The sequence below is a fragment of the Scaptodrosophila lebanonensis genome, unplaced genomic scaffold (assembly GCF_003285725.1).
Source record: "Scaptodrosophila lebanonensis strain 11010-0011.00,11010-0021.00 unplaced genomic scaffold, SlebRS2 tig00000098-arrow-pilon, whole genome shotgun sequence".
Lineage (NCBI taxonomy): Eukaryota > Metazoa > Arthropoda > Insecta > Diptera > Drosophilidae > Scaptodrosophila > Scaptodrosophila lebanonensis.
Genome location: NW_022060568.1, coordinates 1,084,572 through 1,099,966, shown reverse-complemented (window position 1 = coordinate 1,099,966; position 15,395 = coordinate 1,084,572). Strand labels below are relative to the sequence as shown.

At 41.5% G+C, this 15,395-nt stretch overlaps 2 protein-coding genes across 3 annotated transcripts in view; one reads left to right on the top strand and one right to left on the bottom strand.

Annotated features, from left to right (window-relative positions):
* The window catches only part of LOC115628047 (glycine-rich cell wall structural protein), a 123,461-nt gene extending 120,546 nt beyond the window's left edge, over positions 1-2,915 (bottom strand). The window contains exons 1-2 of one of the 2 annotated variants that reach the window (XM_030523993.1): positions 2,888-2,915; positions 357-361 (exon numbers count right to left, since the gene is read on the bottom strand). The gene's annotated coding sequence lies outside the window, so the exon portion shown is untranslated. The remainder of the gene's footprint in view (positions 1-356; positions 362-2,887) is intronic. The other variant, XM_030523992.1, reaches the window with a different exon arrangement.
* A 5,239-nt stretch (positions 2,916-8,154) lies between these two features.
* On the top strand, positions 8,155-14,091 carry LOC115627946 (ATP-binding cassette sub-family A member 3). The gene is made up of 9 exons (XM_030523839.1): positions 8,155-9,027; positions 9,095-9,238; positions 9,305-10,609; positions 10,701-11,524; positions 11,674-12,017; positions 12,081-12,413; positions 12,491-12,848; positions 12,905-13,660; positions 13,721-14,091. The coding sequence occupies exons 1-9, from the start codon at positions 8,155-8,157 to the stop codon at positions 13,935-13,937; spliced, it is 5,154 nt and encodes a 1,717-aa protein (XP_030379699.1). The 3' UTR covers positions 13,938-14,091.
* Positions 14,092-15,395: the final 1,304 nt, after the last annotated feature.

Genomic DNA, 15,395 nt, shown 5'->3' with positions numbered 1-15,395 from the left:
AAACTTGAAACTGGTACTTGAAAGAAGAACAGACCTGCATTATTCATAACTCTCCCCGCCCCCCTCCCACAACCACTACAATGTCAACATGTAACTTGTATGTATAGTAAAAAATCAACAATAGCAATAAATTAAAACATTGTCTAAGTGGGCACTGCAACAAATTGAAAACTTTAGTCTAATATGCAAAACAAGGCAAGAGTTGTAATAATAATAATAATAATACACACACATGACATGTGAATGAGCGAGTGAATGAGTGAGTGAGTGAGTGAGTGAGTGAGTGGGTGAGTGTGTGTTGTGTTGTGTAAGTGTGTGTGTGTGCATTATATAGAAAAATAGTAGAACATACTGACCTGACCTACTCTCCGGTAACAAGTAAACAGCACGAGAATGATGTGAAGAAGTGGCGCACAAAACAAAAAACAAAAACAAGAAAACAAATTTCGTTATAGAAATATACACAGTATATGATATATGTACACGTACACATACACATACACACAGTATGTATGTAAAGTTGTATGTTTGTATGTGTAACCAAAGTCCAGCCGCCTTGCGCGCTGTTTGAAGTCGCGAGAGTCCTGCTGAGCGGTACAAGCGCGCTTGAATTGGGGGGAGCGGTGCACCAAGAACCGGAGCCGGTGACCGGGTTGGCTGCAGGGCGGGGTTCACACACGCGAAGCACGCAAGGACCGCTTTATAATGGCGGGTAGGGGGCGTGGGGTTGGGGGCTTTTGACTGTTGCGTGTCTGGAAGCCAGGCGCTATTATTGTTGTTGTTGCTGCTGTTGTTGTTGTTGTTGTTGTTCCATCTATGTATATGTATGTAGTCTCTATTGTATTATTTCTTATGTGCTTTGACAAAGCATCGCCACTTAGAAAACGGCTTCAACTTTTTGCTGTTGTTGTTGCTTATTATTGTTATTTAATGTTTATGGTTCGCCAGAATTTTGTTATTGTTGTTGGTGCTTTTTGCTTTTTTTTTGCGCTGAGCAAGGCGTAAGAAAAGAACTTATTAGCTATGAGCCGCCTGTCTAAGTGGCTTCCCTTTTCTGTTTTTGTTGTTGTTATTGCTGTGGGTCGATAGCTACACAAATGAGCAAAAAATAATAATTTGTTTTAACGAATTGCTTGGCAAAGCCGCAAAACTTTATAAATTGACGAATGGAAGGAAGGTTTCAATGCTGAGCATGTTTTGCCAATAAAATGTTAACTAAAATACATACAAATATCAGCTGTAGCTCCAGTATAGAGCCGACCAGCACGTACCTACTATATGCACATACATACATATGTACATACATACATACACGCATAGAGATCGCATTGAAATTCACGTTCCTTATCAGTGATGGTCAAACCTATAAAGCACAAGCACACTGTTGTTCGTGTGTGTGTGTGTGTGAAAGCGATAGAGCCAATAAATCGCAGTTTGATTTCTGATGAAACAGACACTGAATGAATGATTTAAGCACAATCTAGAGCAAATAGGCTTTCTGGGCAAAAGTCCTATTCAGAATATTTCAAATATGTTATGAAAATGGTCAAATAGAGCTAATTGTAATGCGTTGTTATATGTATGTGTGTATGTATGTATTTACATATTTGTATATACAGTATAACGGTGCGTTTTAACACTGTTTTTGTATGTACAGTTTCACTCCCTTAACGGGCACCTCTTTTATCCGGACACTCTTCGACGGTCACTTTTTCTAAAAGATGCGATCGGTGTAAAAAATATTTAAGTATTCCCCTAAGCGAATTTTGCACTGCTAAAATGTACATATGTATGTTAAATAGAACAGCCGCTGTTCCTAGAAATGTTGACTGATGAGGAACATTTCGTCACAGAACTCATCAACGTCCGGACGCAATGCCTCACGAACTGTAAACAGGGCATTAAAAATGAGAGTCGGTAAAAAATATAACACTGTTGTGGCGGCCGCCTTTCTAAATTCTAGGAAAATACACAAGCTGCTACCTGTATTTATATATGTACATATATATATATATATATATACATATATATATATATATATACATATATATGTATATATATACATATATATTCTTTAAATTCAATTCAATTCTTTCAATTCTTTAAAATAAAAAACAACGCATAATTGCAAAAGATACAAAACTTTTAATTTGCTTTGAAAGAGAACAAATCGGTTGTCTGCGTCATCAATGCGAAATTGGTTATTCAAAACATTCGGAACGAACTCATAAAATAGGAATGAGAGAACAATCTCTTGAGAACATTTTACACGTGTCCAGTTTAGTTTGTCATTGAAAGTTCTTTGTCACAAAGCAGAAATTGAAATCAATCAATGAAATTGGAAGCAAATTGCCGATCTAATAATCAACCACAAATAACAAAACCAGCAACAACAACAACAACAACGGCGCACAGTGCCTTTTGCATTCCAAATTAAGTAAAGCATTTTAAATTAAAAATACAGAAAGGCCGATCATCAATGTCGATGCGATCGCGCGGAGACTTCTCACTTGCGCACACACGTGAGAAAAATAGAATATGAAAAAATAACGGAAACTAAAAAAAAACTAGCCACACAAAATGTAAATATTATAACAATGATGTAGCGCGACAACAACAACAATTACATTAGCAGAAACGGCAATAGCTACTTTTAGATGCCGCGACGATTTTTTAGCACTTTAGCTGAGAGATGATTTAATGCACACAATTAAAAAAAATTATAAAACGTAAAAAAAAAATTCAGTGAATTTCGCGAAATAGCGCGCACAAAAAATCCCCAATCATTAGCAGTTTAATTGTTAGTTATTGTTTTCAATATGATTATCTTTTTCGCAGTCACTTCAGAAAACAGCGTATTTGGAAACCACGTCCGTATACTACGTACGTCAATTTATGCGCCAATGGAGCCAAAAAACGAACGCAAGCTCGACAACACCTGACACTTTCGATGGTACGTTTCGCACTGAAGGCGCCACTCAAAGCGACAGCGGTCCCAACATCAGAGTCAGCGCCAAAAACCAGTCGGAAGCATCGGTTCTTCGGTATTTGTCGTCGTGTGTGTTGGGATTGTGTTCGTGTGCGGCCACACGAAGCAGTTGTTGCTGTTGTTAGCTATGCCGCGTCATTTGTTTGCCGCAATGGCGCTGCTGCAATAAGTCTCGCTCTTTCGCTCTTGCTCTTTCTCTGCACCTCTCCCTCTTACTCATATGCGCCGACGACATTTTCAATGCCAAGCAAGCAGCTGTTCGGCGTAAGTTTGTTTTTTTTTGTACTTTTCTAGCATCGAAGAGAACTAATTGGGGTTCCGGCTATGAGATTGGGATGCTGCGCTGCTCTTTGCCTTGTTATTTCGAATTAGATAGCAGCCGATTTACTTCAAATGCTCTTCCCCCCTATGCTTAAAAGGCTGACACTATTTATAAGAAAGGAGGGTTTGTACGCAAACCATTTGATTTGCTACCCCTATAAGATGTTAATACCCTGGTTTTAGTACTTAGCGCCTTAACTCTTAAGAATTCATCATATAATATAGGCGGCTCTATATCTGAAATCTTTATCAGAGTTGTACGAAGGCCTCTCTTAAAGGGGTGGATCTGAAAATGTGGGATATTCTAAAATTTACTTTCGTCGGGTTCTTAAATCAATCCTTAAATTATGCACAGAGGTATACATTTGAATGTATCTTTTAAAAGTGAATATACTCGTATTGCAAGTAAATCCCTACATATTAGTATACTATAGTATTATATTAAGCACAAAACTGTACTGTATTCATTATCTTAATTCTTCTGCAATGTCACTGTCCTCTAAAATAATAACAATGTATAGTATTTACATATGTAGTATGTACATATGGAGACTTCAAAAATATAAAAATATAGACTTATGTACCTATGAAGTATTTTACTGTTGTAAGATAATTCTTTTCCTAGCAAAAATATCTTTGAAAATGCATGCAGTTGTTCTGTAAAACTTAGATAAAATATGTAATTAATCAGAGATGGACGTATTTAGAATAAATAAAACATTTCTGATACATTTCTGTTGAGCTTTAGATTCGTTGTGAACTTTGCAAGCCACTGCTCATAATCAATATGCCGTTACACAACATATTCCCTACAGTTATACGTATGTAAGCTTGTAACCGGTTTGGTGCGCTTCATTCAGGCAATTCGCAAGCAAATGAACATACATATGAGTGCATGAATTTACATATATGTATGTATGTATGTTTGTATGCATACATACACGTGTGTACGAGCTTGCACGTGCAATCTCAATGAAGTTGGCATCCTGCTGGAGGCCTCCGGCATAGGCCTCACAGCGTTATAGGAGCTCGAGAGCGTGTAACTCCTAACTCCAAAGCTTTTGAAGTTGGGTTCAATGAGTTGTTGGTTGAATAAATTGCATTTGCAATTCCCCCAACTTTCTAGTCTGTCTGATGTGCAGCGGCCCCACGTTGGGCGCTCAACTTAGTTGAATAGTCCTTATGCCAATACTCACGCTCTTTCTCTCTCTCTCTCTCTCTCTCTCTCTCTCTCTCCCTGAAATGCACTCGATTGTTTGTTGCGCTCTCAGCATTGTTTGTTGTTTTCATAAACACAATTTCAAGTTCAACATGTGCCCCGAGCTTAATTTTAATAATAATTTGTTTCCGCCATTGTTAGTGTTGTTGTGCTATGGCTTTTATTATTTTATTGAATGTACCGTTTTTTGCCATTATGTTGTGTAAGTTTAATGCAACTTTTTATTGTTGAAAGTCATTCGAATTTGCCTTTGTGGTTGCCATTGTTCTTGTTGTAGCTGCCGTTGTGGTTGTTGTTGTCGGTAATGCTGATGCTGTGGAGTCCAGCAAATAGTATATATCAAAAGATAACTGTAGCAGTAATGTAATGTAGTCCATTTACGACAAATATGCGCACCCAAAATGCTTGGACAATGTACAAAAATTGTTCGCATATTCATGACCGAATTACCCACATTCAGTGCTCGCACGCACACACACAAACACACAATCCACTGGCCAGCCATTTGTGGACAGCAAACAAACAAAACCGTTGAAGGCACGCAAATCTCAGCTATGACCAAAATATTTGCAAAAGTTGCTGGTGGAACAAAAAAACAAAAAAAAGGGAGAAAAGAACGCTGGAAAAATCAAACAAAAAAAATAGAAAAAGAGGAGAACATGGTAAAGTTAGAGCCATGATGCCAAGAAATCAAAGCGGGCGACAAAAGCGGCACCAAAATGGCGGAAATATTAGCCAGCCAGTCAGGCAGACATCCACAGGCGGGCAGACGAGTCATGGTATCAACGTCATCAGCATCACACATAGAGACAAACAACTTAGATGCGCTGCTGCGTCAATGACAACGGATTTTTTTTTCGGTCCACACTGAAATTGAAACGAGAGCACAAACACATACGGAGAAACATTTTTTGGCGTCCAAAGTGGGGCGCACATAGTTACGTACGAATAAGCCATGGAGTGTGAGCAAATAAGCACAAAGGCAAACATCGATGGCAACTAATATTTGCCAAGCGTAAAGTAATAAAATATTTCTTTGGTCAATAAATGCAATTGAATGTGTCGCAGAAGGCCAAAATCAGCTGAGCTTCCTGTCACAGCGACGGGGAAATGCACTACAATTGAAATCAATAGCGAGAAGGAAAAAAGATAAGTGGGCTGCCAATCCTCAAAAGCATATAGAGTGGAACCCCTACAGTTACATTCTAAGACAGGGATCAAAAATAGAAGTGAGCCGCAAAGTTGTGTTATTCCTTAGTAAATCTCCGTTCACCATTAATATTAATTACCTTAGTTGACATTGAAGTCAGCCATGACAGATCACTAACATAAGACAAATACGAGCATTCAACAGATATGTATGTACCTTCTCGTACAAAATGCATTTAAAAAAATGTGAGTAATTACCGGTTGACTTGTGATCTTCCATTCATCCATTAAATGTCATTAAAAAACAAATGATGATATGTCGTTACTTTCATATATATTTCTTAAATCGCATCAGTTTCGTTAAGTTTCCACGGTCGTGAGTGGTGACATAATTCTGTGTCTTCTTCTTTGTTTAATTTTTGGGTAATACATATATTTTATTGAACTATTCGTGCAACTGCTATAAGGTAGTTGTACAGCGTAGGCTTTGTTTAATGTTCCTCCTTCAGAGCTATAAACCCGAGCCCCATAGAAATGTAATATACTACTGGACAATTATTATTACAGTACATTTTTGACTATAGTTCTTAACCACCACATACTTATACAGTACATGCATACATATGTATGTATATATGTATACATATGAACTTATATAGCTGGTTGAATGGGTTGGTCAAAGCAAAGAAGCGCAAGGCTTTTATTGGCATTTGTTTACTTTAGAATGCAATAAAAATGTTATGTCAAAGAATAAATAAACGCTTGATCGTTGCCAAAAATAAGCATATGTATGGGCGTATGTACATATGTATAGTACTACGAGTATATGTATGTACATATGAAAGAATGAAAAACTAGCTGACCAAACGAGCAGAGACAAAATAAGCACTTAAAACGGATGTAATAACTGAAAATGTTAGAGTCGAGTCGAACCCAAAAAAGAGAGAGCCAACAGTAGTAGTAGGAAGGACAAAAGCCGCAGGCGACAGTTGACAATGAAAATTGAAATTGATGACAGAACGAGAAGTTACCGAATATATATACATACACATACAAGTATATATGCATACATACATACTCGTGTGTACAAATATACGCCAAAGCCACTGACCGACTACTTCATATCCATTCGCACAAAAGTCTGAGCACACACACATGTGGCATGTGGAAAATGAAAACAAAGCTTTGGTCTATCAACTGCAAAGTCAACTCATCAAATCCAATTGGAAAATCATATTCTGGTCGACTGCCCAATAACTTTAAGCACACAGAAAACAATATTATGGAAACAAATAACCCAATGGAATTAGAAGTGAATCACTTGAGGACTATTTGAAGAAACGCACAGCATTCTTTATACAAATTGTCACATACCTTTAACAATACTACAAGTGTAAAAATACATTTAACTCGCCCTAAGGCCTACACTCAAAAAAATACCCTACACTCAAATATATACCCTGTACCCGTAGGGTAAAAAGGGTATATTAGGTTTGTGCAAAGTATGTAACATGCAGAAGGAAGCATCTCCGACCCTTAAAGTATATATATTCTGAATCAGCATGACGAGAGAAATCGATCTAGGCATGTCCTTCTGTCCGTCCGTCTGGATGAACGCAAGGATCTCAGAAACTATAGGAGCTAGAATAACCAAAGTTGGCATCCAGATTCTCCTAGGTCCGAGAAAGGACGAGTTTATTTTATTTTTTGCAATTTCTTCTTCCTCTTTTTGGGCGCATATAACTCAGTGACGGAAGTTTACCTGGGTACAGGGTATTACACTGTCGGACTTGCTCGACTGTAGCGTTCTCTCTTGTTTAAAATTTGAACTGATCCTGGAAATTAGAAATAAATTTCTAAAGAGCAGAAATATTTAGAATATTAGTTGAAAACTTAAAATGTTTTTTCTTAAACGCTGACATGATTTGATTCACTATCTTTTTTTTGTATATATTATGTAAGTCTATGTTATGATAATTGGGACGAGACAAATTCCCGATGTCCCTCTGTCCATCCGTATGAGCACCAAGTACCTAAAAGCCATGATTTCCCCGATCATTGCAACATTAGTTTGCAATCAACATTATTTTGAAAAATGAAACTTGTTAGGCAAATGAACTTCCAAGATTGGAATCGACCCCACCTTTCCCTTCTTATACCAAACGCTGATGTAACACTCCTTGAACTGTACATATAACTAACTTAATGATCACGGCATATAAAGCCATGTAGCTTAAATCTAAGTAAGTACTCTTTGCCATTCGGGTATTGCTAGTAGCAAATAGCTTGATAACCCCTAATGAAGGATGTGATTTTTAAAAAGGGGTCTTCATATCTTCAGATACACCTAATAGTTATTTCCACATCAGGTAACCGAGTTCACTATTCAAAGCATGCTAAGTGGCAGCAATACAAACTGTAATTGAGCTCGAAATTAGTTCTGTTTCGAATTGATAAAGGGATCCGAGCAGCCGAAATGACGCATCTAGGGTGTATGGAAAAATTTCTGATACTCACCTTGAGAAATCACAAGTCGCAATGGTCCCGACCACTCGAATTCCTATGGTTGCTCTTTTCGCCAGTGATCCTTGTGTTCCTTGCAGTACTGCTGCGACTGACGGTGGGTTCCAGTGAACGAGCGGACATATTTTTCGACCTCATCGACATTCAGCGCAGTTGGGATGAACTTATCGACACAATAGAGGAGCGCCAGAAAGTGGCGAGCGCATTAAACGTGAGTCTCAACCCGTTTGTGCCACAACTTGTCGTGGCCTGGGCACCCAATGATTACGATATCTTTCTGAAAACAATGGAGATCGCCAGTGGGAAATTAAAGCCGATGCAGATGCGGCAATTCGGGGATTGCGAGAATATGGCGAAAGCCATAAAAGAGGACTCACTTTTTGCCGGCATCTGCTTTGATATTGGAAAATTTGATAAGAAGTACAATTTCAGCGGAATAAAGCTACATGCGGGGCATCGTATTACGCCCCACTTCAACTATTCGATAATATTTCCCAGCGAGCTGCGCATTTTCAACCACACCTTTATTGGGGCCAACTGGATGACGATCTTTCACGATGATCCCAAGAGTTCCATACTGTCACGCCTCAAGATGCCATACTGTGGCGGTTATGTGGGCTACGTACGCGAAGGCTTCATAAAAATACAGATGGCCATCACTGAGTCATTTTTGAAAGTTGTGTCCAAAACCCAAGTGCCGAAGTTTTCCCTGAGACGTTTTCCCATTATCGCCAGCAAGTATGATCCCTTGATGGACTACATAAATCGAGGGCTAGCAATGTTAATCAACATTGGATTCCTGTTTCCAGCCCAGGTCTTGGTTAAGGTAAGCCTTCAGCTCAATAATTATTAATTAATTACCTATTGTACTGAAATGCGGACTCCCGTTTTAGCAAATAATACGGGAGAAGGATTCCACAATGCGCATATTCTTAATCAACATGCGATTTGGAAATCTTCTACAAGTCTTTACCTGGTACTGTACGGGTCTGGTGTACATGATGCTCAGCTCCTTACTGATTTCGCTGATGGTCAAGGTAGGGCGCTTTATTTTCTCATTAACTTTGTGACCTCAACGCCGAGCCTCGCTGTATAACACTCAGGTCCAATGGCATTATAGTAGTGCACTGCTCACGGAAACCCCGTGGTCAGTGGTAGTGCTGGTGCTACTAACGTATAATATGGCAGCAACTGCGTTTTGCATTGCGATCGCTTCGTTTTTTGTAAACGTATACACAGGCATTTGTATGCTGACCATTATTTGGATCTTTACATATCTCCCATTTTTATTGCTGTGGAATAATCCCGAAAAGACAGTGGTTGCCATACGCTATATAGTCAGTGCATTTCCCAACACAGTGGTTTCCCTGACCTTTGAGGGTCTAATCGAACGCGAGCTGATTGTGCAAAAGCAATGGAATGATAAGGGCTACTCCCTCAATTATGCCGCCAATCGTATATCTGTTTACCAGGGCACTTGGATATTCTATGCCCAGACAGTGATATATTTTCTGCTCGGACTTTACATGGAAGTGTGGCACACGGGTGAGCTGAGGGGCCATCGTACACGAAACCGTCCTAATCCACACCGTACCAGTGCCTTCGAAAATGACCCCAACAATGCGGAATACCTCAACGATTTCACACCCCAGATACCACCCCGAATCGGCGTTGATTCGACGAAAATTTACGAGGTGGAGCCATCGCATCGCCGCTTTCGAGTCATAATCAATAAGCTCTGCAAACGGTATTTTGTGAAAGAGCGTGCAGCCCTCAATTTATTCACCTGGAACGTCTACGAGAACGAGGTGACTGTACTATTGGGGCACAATGGTTGCGGCAAGACAACACTGCTCAAGGTAATTGGTGGGCTGCTCGAGCCAAACCGCGGTACAGTCATAGTGGGTGGTTTCGACATCAAATCAGAGCGTGGCGAGGCTGCAATGCTAATGGGCTTGGGATTGAATGACGATCTGCTCAACTTCGATCTTACTGTTCTCGATCAGATAAGATTCACCTGCCGGATCAAGGGCTTACCTCGCAGCGAAATCAACGAGGATGTCAAATTCCTCATGGAAGCCCTGCAAATGGAGCACTTGAAGCAGCGCGTCATACGATCGTTGTCGCCTCGAGAACGCAGCATCGTGAATATAGGGTGCGCCTTTGCAGGGAACAGTTCGATTATACTGTTGGATGATCTCCACTCAGATCTGGACCTGCCCACGCAATCGCTCATTTGTAAACTGATAAACGAAGAGAAGTCGAAACGCACCATCCTCATAGTCTCCAATTCAACTAAGCTGGCAGTGCTTGTGGCCGACCGTATTGCGATCATGTCGAATGGGGAGCTCAAGTGTACGGGAAGTAAGCCCTTTCTGCGAAATATGTATGGCCACGGATTCCGGCTGGTAAGTGTGCCTTTCGTCTTCGCCCCCTCTCTCTCTCTCTCTCTGCCTTCCCCTGCACGATGGCAGTTCAGTCAGGCCTTGATCTACGCAGGTCTGCATCAAAGGCATAAGTTGCGATGTGGAGAAGTTGACCGAATTCCTCGCCCAACATATACCTGATATAATGGTTGAGAGCGACGTGGGTCAGAAGATATCGTATGTTCTGGAAAACAAATATGAGGATGATTTCGATGAGTTGCTTGGGAATCTCGAGAAGAATATGCGTCGGCTGGATTTGGTAAGCTTTCGTGTACGCGAAACATCGATGGAGGAGATTTTTTTACGGTTTGGCGGTGAGCTCCCCGATGAGCCAGAAGAGGTGGCAACTGATACCGTTTCACTAATCCAAGAATATAACAGCATTCTCGAGCAACGTGCTTTGCTAATGGGTGGAAAAAATCGGTTCAAAAGACAAATGACCGCTCTGATATACAAGTTGTGGACGATGAGTAAGCGGTGGCTGACAATCAAAATTCTTAATTTGGGCGCCTTGATAATATCCACCATATTTCCGTTTGCTGCCATTCTACTGTATGGCAAATACTATCAATTAACCCCGCTGTGCTACAATCTGACACAGTTGCATTATATTGAAGCGTTCGTTGAGTCGTTATCTGAGAGTCCGGAGGCACTGGAGTTCCGAGACTCGTATGCGGAATTGCTTTTCTGGTTCGATGCTCATATCCACAAAATACCAATATCATCACAGCACAACTCTGTCTTAACTCAGCAGGATAGTCCATTTCTAAAAGATATAAACTTCAAATATATGTTTGGCGCTACCATTGAGACCGAATCGATCACAGCGTGGTTTAATAACATACCTCTACATGCGGCACCGTTCAGTCTAAATGCGGTTCATAATGCCGTAGCCAGGTAAGTGGTAAGTGGCTAAGATAATCATTTCAATACCCTCTCTATACCGAAGGGGGTGATCCGATTGTTGTTAATATATATTCAAGTAGTACAGCTCCAAGGATAGTTAATATTTATTTTTCTTCTTAATATGCTATGTTGTCGTACAGAGTCATTTTCAATGAGGAGGCCTGCATTGATGTGAGCCTTGTACCCCTGCCATTCGTTGACACGCCGGTGAACATGTTCCCCCAGTCGACGCTCACCCTGGGAAGCTTGCTGGCGATCAACCTGTCGTTCTGCTTCTGTTATGTGTGGCCGATGTCCGCAATATTTCTCATACGGGAGCGCTCTTCAACTTTTAGGCAGGTTCAGTTCCTGTCTGGGGCACGTCTGTTGTCGTTCTGGCTAAGCGTGACGATATTCGATCTCGTTCAGGTGATCTTTGTTACCATCTGGCTGATATTACTTACAGCATTTTTTCTAAATCCGCGACTGGATTTAATGTTGATTTGTACGTTGAATGATCGACTGTTATTCTTAAACGTTATTCTCAGTTAAAAGGTCTAACTTGCAGGCTGGCTGTTGTTTGTGGTACTTTTGGCAGGGTTGTCAGTTACGTTCACATCCTACTGCCTTTCAATGTTCTTTACGGATCCCATCACTGGCTACATAGCGATCTCGTTGGTTAATGCCCTGGGCGTTATCACATTCACCCTGATCGTGACCCAGTCTAAGGAGGTGCTCCACAATTTGCCCGACCAGTACCAATTTCTCACGCAATACACATTCGGAGAGATCCTCTTCAAGCTCTTTCTCATCTATGAGACCAAAGAGTTCTGCAAGGATCCGTACATAAGCTTCATCTCCAAGGACATCATGCATTGCTATGACAGGCCGAACTGTTGCAGTTAAGTATTGACATAAGTAATATACTCGTATGCCGCTGAGCACACTAAAGCGTATTGCTTCCCCAATCATTTACAGTTGACTATACTTATTGGGGTTCCGATAATGGGATTCGATTTGAGTTTTTCATCATGCTGCTAACGATTGTCACACCCTGGGTCGCTATAATTCTCATTGAATTGTATAGCATTAAGCTCTTACCCAACTGGCACAGAGATAATTTAAAACTAGCCAGACAGATCGAGCAAGACGACCACAAGGCAAGACATGGACAAAATGCCGAGTATCCGATGGATGAATCGGTCATCAGAGAGCGTCAGCTCGTTCAGCACATACACAGCGGGAATCGACAATTCTTTGCGGTTGTCTGTGAAAACATTTGCAAGCGGTATGGCAAGAAATGGGCGCTCAACCGTTTATATCTGAGAATTAGCAAGTGAGTAGTAGTTCATCATCACCTTAAGGCTCCTTTGTTGAATGTAAGTAATATAGAGGCGAATGTGTGGGTCTGATGGGACTGAATGGCTCGGGTAAATCGACATTAGTAAAGCTACTGGTTGGGGAAGAAACCGCCACACATGGATCCATCTGGATTCGTGGTCTCAACATAAACAAAGAGCGCTCGAAATGCTTTCCGATCCTGGGCTGTACCACGCAGTCTTACAATCTGCCCAATGAGTTCACGCCGCGTGAGATTATGGTAATGTGTGCCATGCTCTACCCCTACCCCTACGACGAGGCGGAGCTAATCTGCGAAGCTCTGGCGCGCATGTGTGGCTTCCATAGTAGCTACGAACGGCCGCTCTGCTACTGCACGACAGGCCAGTACCGTCGTCTCACCTTCGCACTGGCTGTTATGGGCGATCCGGTTCTGGCGTGCATAGACAGTGTACCGGCTGGCATTGATCCCATAGGGAAGCGCAATATTTTCCAAATCACGACCAGTTTGCAAAAGCGTGGCGTCGCTTTCCTGTACACCACCCTCTCGCCAATCGACACCGAACACCTGTGCCAACGCACGCCGGTGATCTATAAAGGAAAGTTCTGGTCGATCGGGGTGCATGGAGACTACGCGCATCGCTATAAGCCTGGCTATCAAGTGCAGGTGCGCTTCAGGCGAAAATTTGTGTACACCTTGCCGGTGAGTGTGACGCGACACAACTGGACTCGGGTTAGTCAATTTCCAATGACGCCGCATGAGAGATTTTCCCTCTATATGGAGGAAACATTTCCCGAATCGACATTGATGTAAGTAGTGCATTTAAACAAATGATATGCGATAACATAATTCCTGTATTCCATACGTAGCGACCAACATGAGGACATCATGATTTATTACGTACCACTCGAGTCCACCACGTTTTCGCGAATCTTTCTATACATACGCAAACAAGCCTTCGAAAATAATTTGGAAGCCTTTTACATAACACGTAACATGATTCGAGGGACGAACATGGATATGCTGGGACGCCCCAAAACAAAGGATAAAGATCCTAAAATCGGAGATAACAACCAAGAAAATTAACTGTGAGGCCGCTTATTGATGAAATTACTAGATCCACTCCTAATCCAAAGCTTCATTACCGCCATCAGTGGCCGCCAAAGTACCCCGACATGCTTTCTAATTAAATTGTATAAACCGATTTTAGAAATACATATATGAGTATAAGTGACATTTACAATTCCTAGAGCAAAAACAGACCGCAATTCAATCTCTTGAATTCGAAACTGCCGCATATGCATAGGCATAGCAGAGGGCTGCACGCGCCAAATGAATGAATAAATGTTTGAGCGCGCGTTTCAGAATGGCAAATGAGTAGAACAGGCAAATGCAACATTTTATTAGTAGGAACAATCACTTGAGCAGATTATGAGAGGCAAGTGGCTAAAAAGCATTCGCATGGAAAGTTCTGTTGCTTGAGGCGAATGAAGACTATCTATTCAACCATTTGTGCATGCACTCATTAAGACGATCTTTATTTGTCTCTCTTTATTTATGCATACTGCATTTCAATCGAACTCTCTTATACAACACATACGAGTATGTATTTAAGTGATTGCTTTTGTAATCGGAAGGCTAATTTTTCCCATTCCAAATGTCCGGTCTTTCGCATCTAAATTGAATATTAAGGTCACACAGATATGTATCAAATACTCAATCGAGGAGCACGTTGAACCACTCCGACAAATTGCATAGATAGCCCTGTTAGTTTTCGTACTTCAGTTGTAGTTTTGTTTAAGCGATGACATGTCAGGACATACGCGCACTAATCGCTTTGTACGACTCGTCTATGTGTACTCGCGGGTGCTGGGCATGTGCCCTTTGGACTATGACTTTGAAAAACAGGATTTACAACTAAACGGCCACAATATGCGCTATAACATCTGTGTGAACATTCTCGTGCTGGCCATCTTGCCGTTGGTGTTGCTCATCAGCCAGGAAGTACGCGCGGTATTCGCAGGACTCCAGTTGCCCCAATTGGTGGCAGGAGGCGTCATTGGCATACGATACGCAACACTGGCCGTTTCCCTAGCACAGAACTATGCGGAGCAATTTACCTTAATGCGGTGCTATCGGCGATTTCGTAGACTGCACTTCTCTATGTCAAGGGAGTTGCAACAGAGCTTCGAATTCGACATAGTACGCAAGATTCTTACCACACAACTCTCGGATCTGTTCAGCTTGTTGCTGCTGCTGGCGATTATGAAGCGTCGTGTCGACACGGGCGTATTACTGGCCCTGGTCCTCATATTCTGGCTGACAACTCTGCCCGATGTCATTATGCTCCACTATTATTTCTACGTAACTTCGTTGAATCTACAGATCTCGCTCTGGCAAGCCCAGTTTGAGCGGCTACTAGAGGTAGGCGATGGCGATGGCGAATTGAGGGCCTTCCAGGTCCGACGCATCGCCCGTTCCTACAGTGGACTGCAGCAGTTGTTGTTGCGCATCAACAGCGTCTATATGGCACAGGGTGGTTGC

What these genes read in the sequence shown, in the direction of transcription:
- LOC115627946 (XM_030523839.1), top strand. Translation starts at nt 8,155, where the DNA reads ATGACGCATCTAGGGTGTATGGAAAAATTTCTGATACTCACCTTGAGA. An exon ending in TTATATCTGAGAATTAGCAA is followed by an intron (nt 12,849 to 12,904) that starts GTGAGTAGTAGT and finishes TAAGTAATATAG; the next exon opens with AGGCGAATGTGTGGGTCTGA. An exon ending in TTTCCCGAATCGACATTGAT is followed by an intron (nt 13,661 to 13,720) that starts GTAAGTAGTGCA and finishes TTCCATACGTAG; the next exon opens with CGACCAACATGAGGACATCA.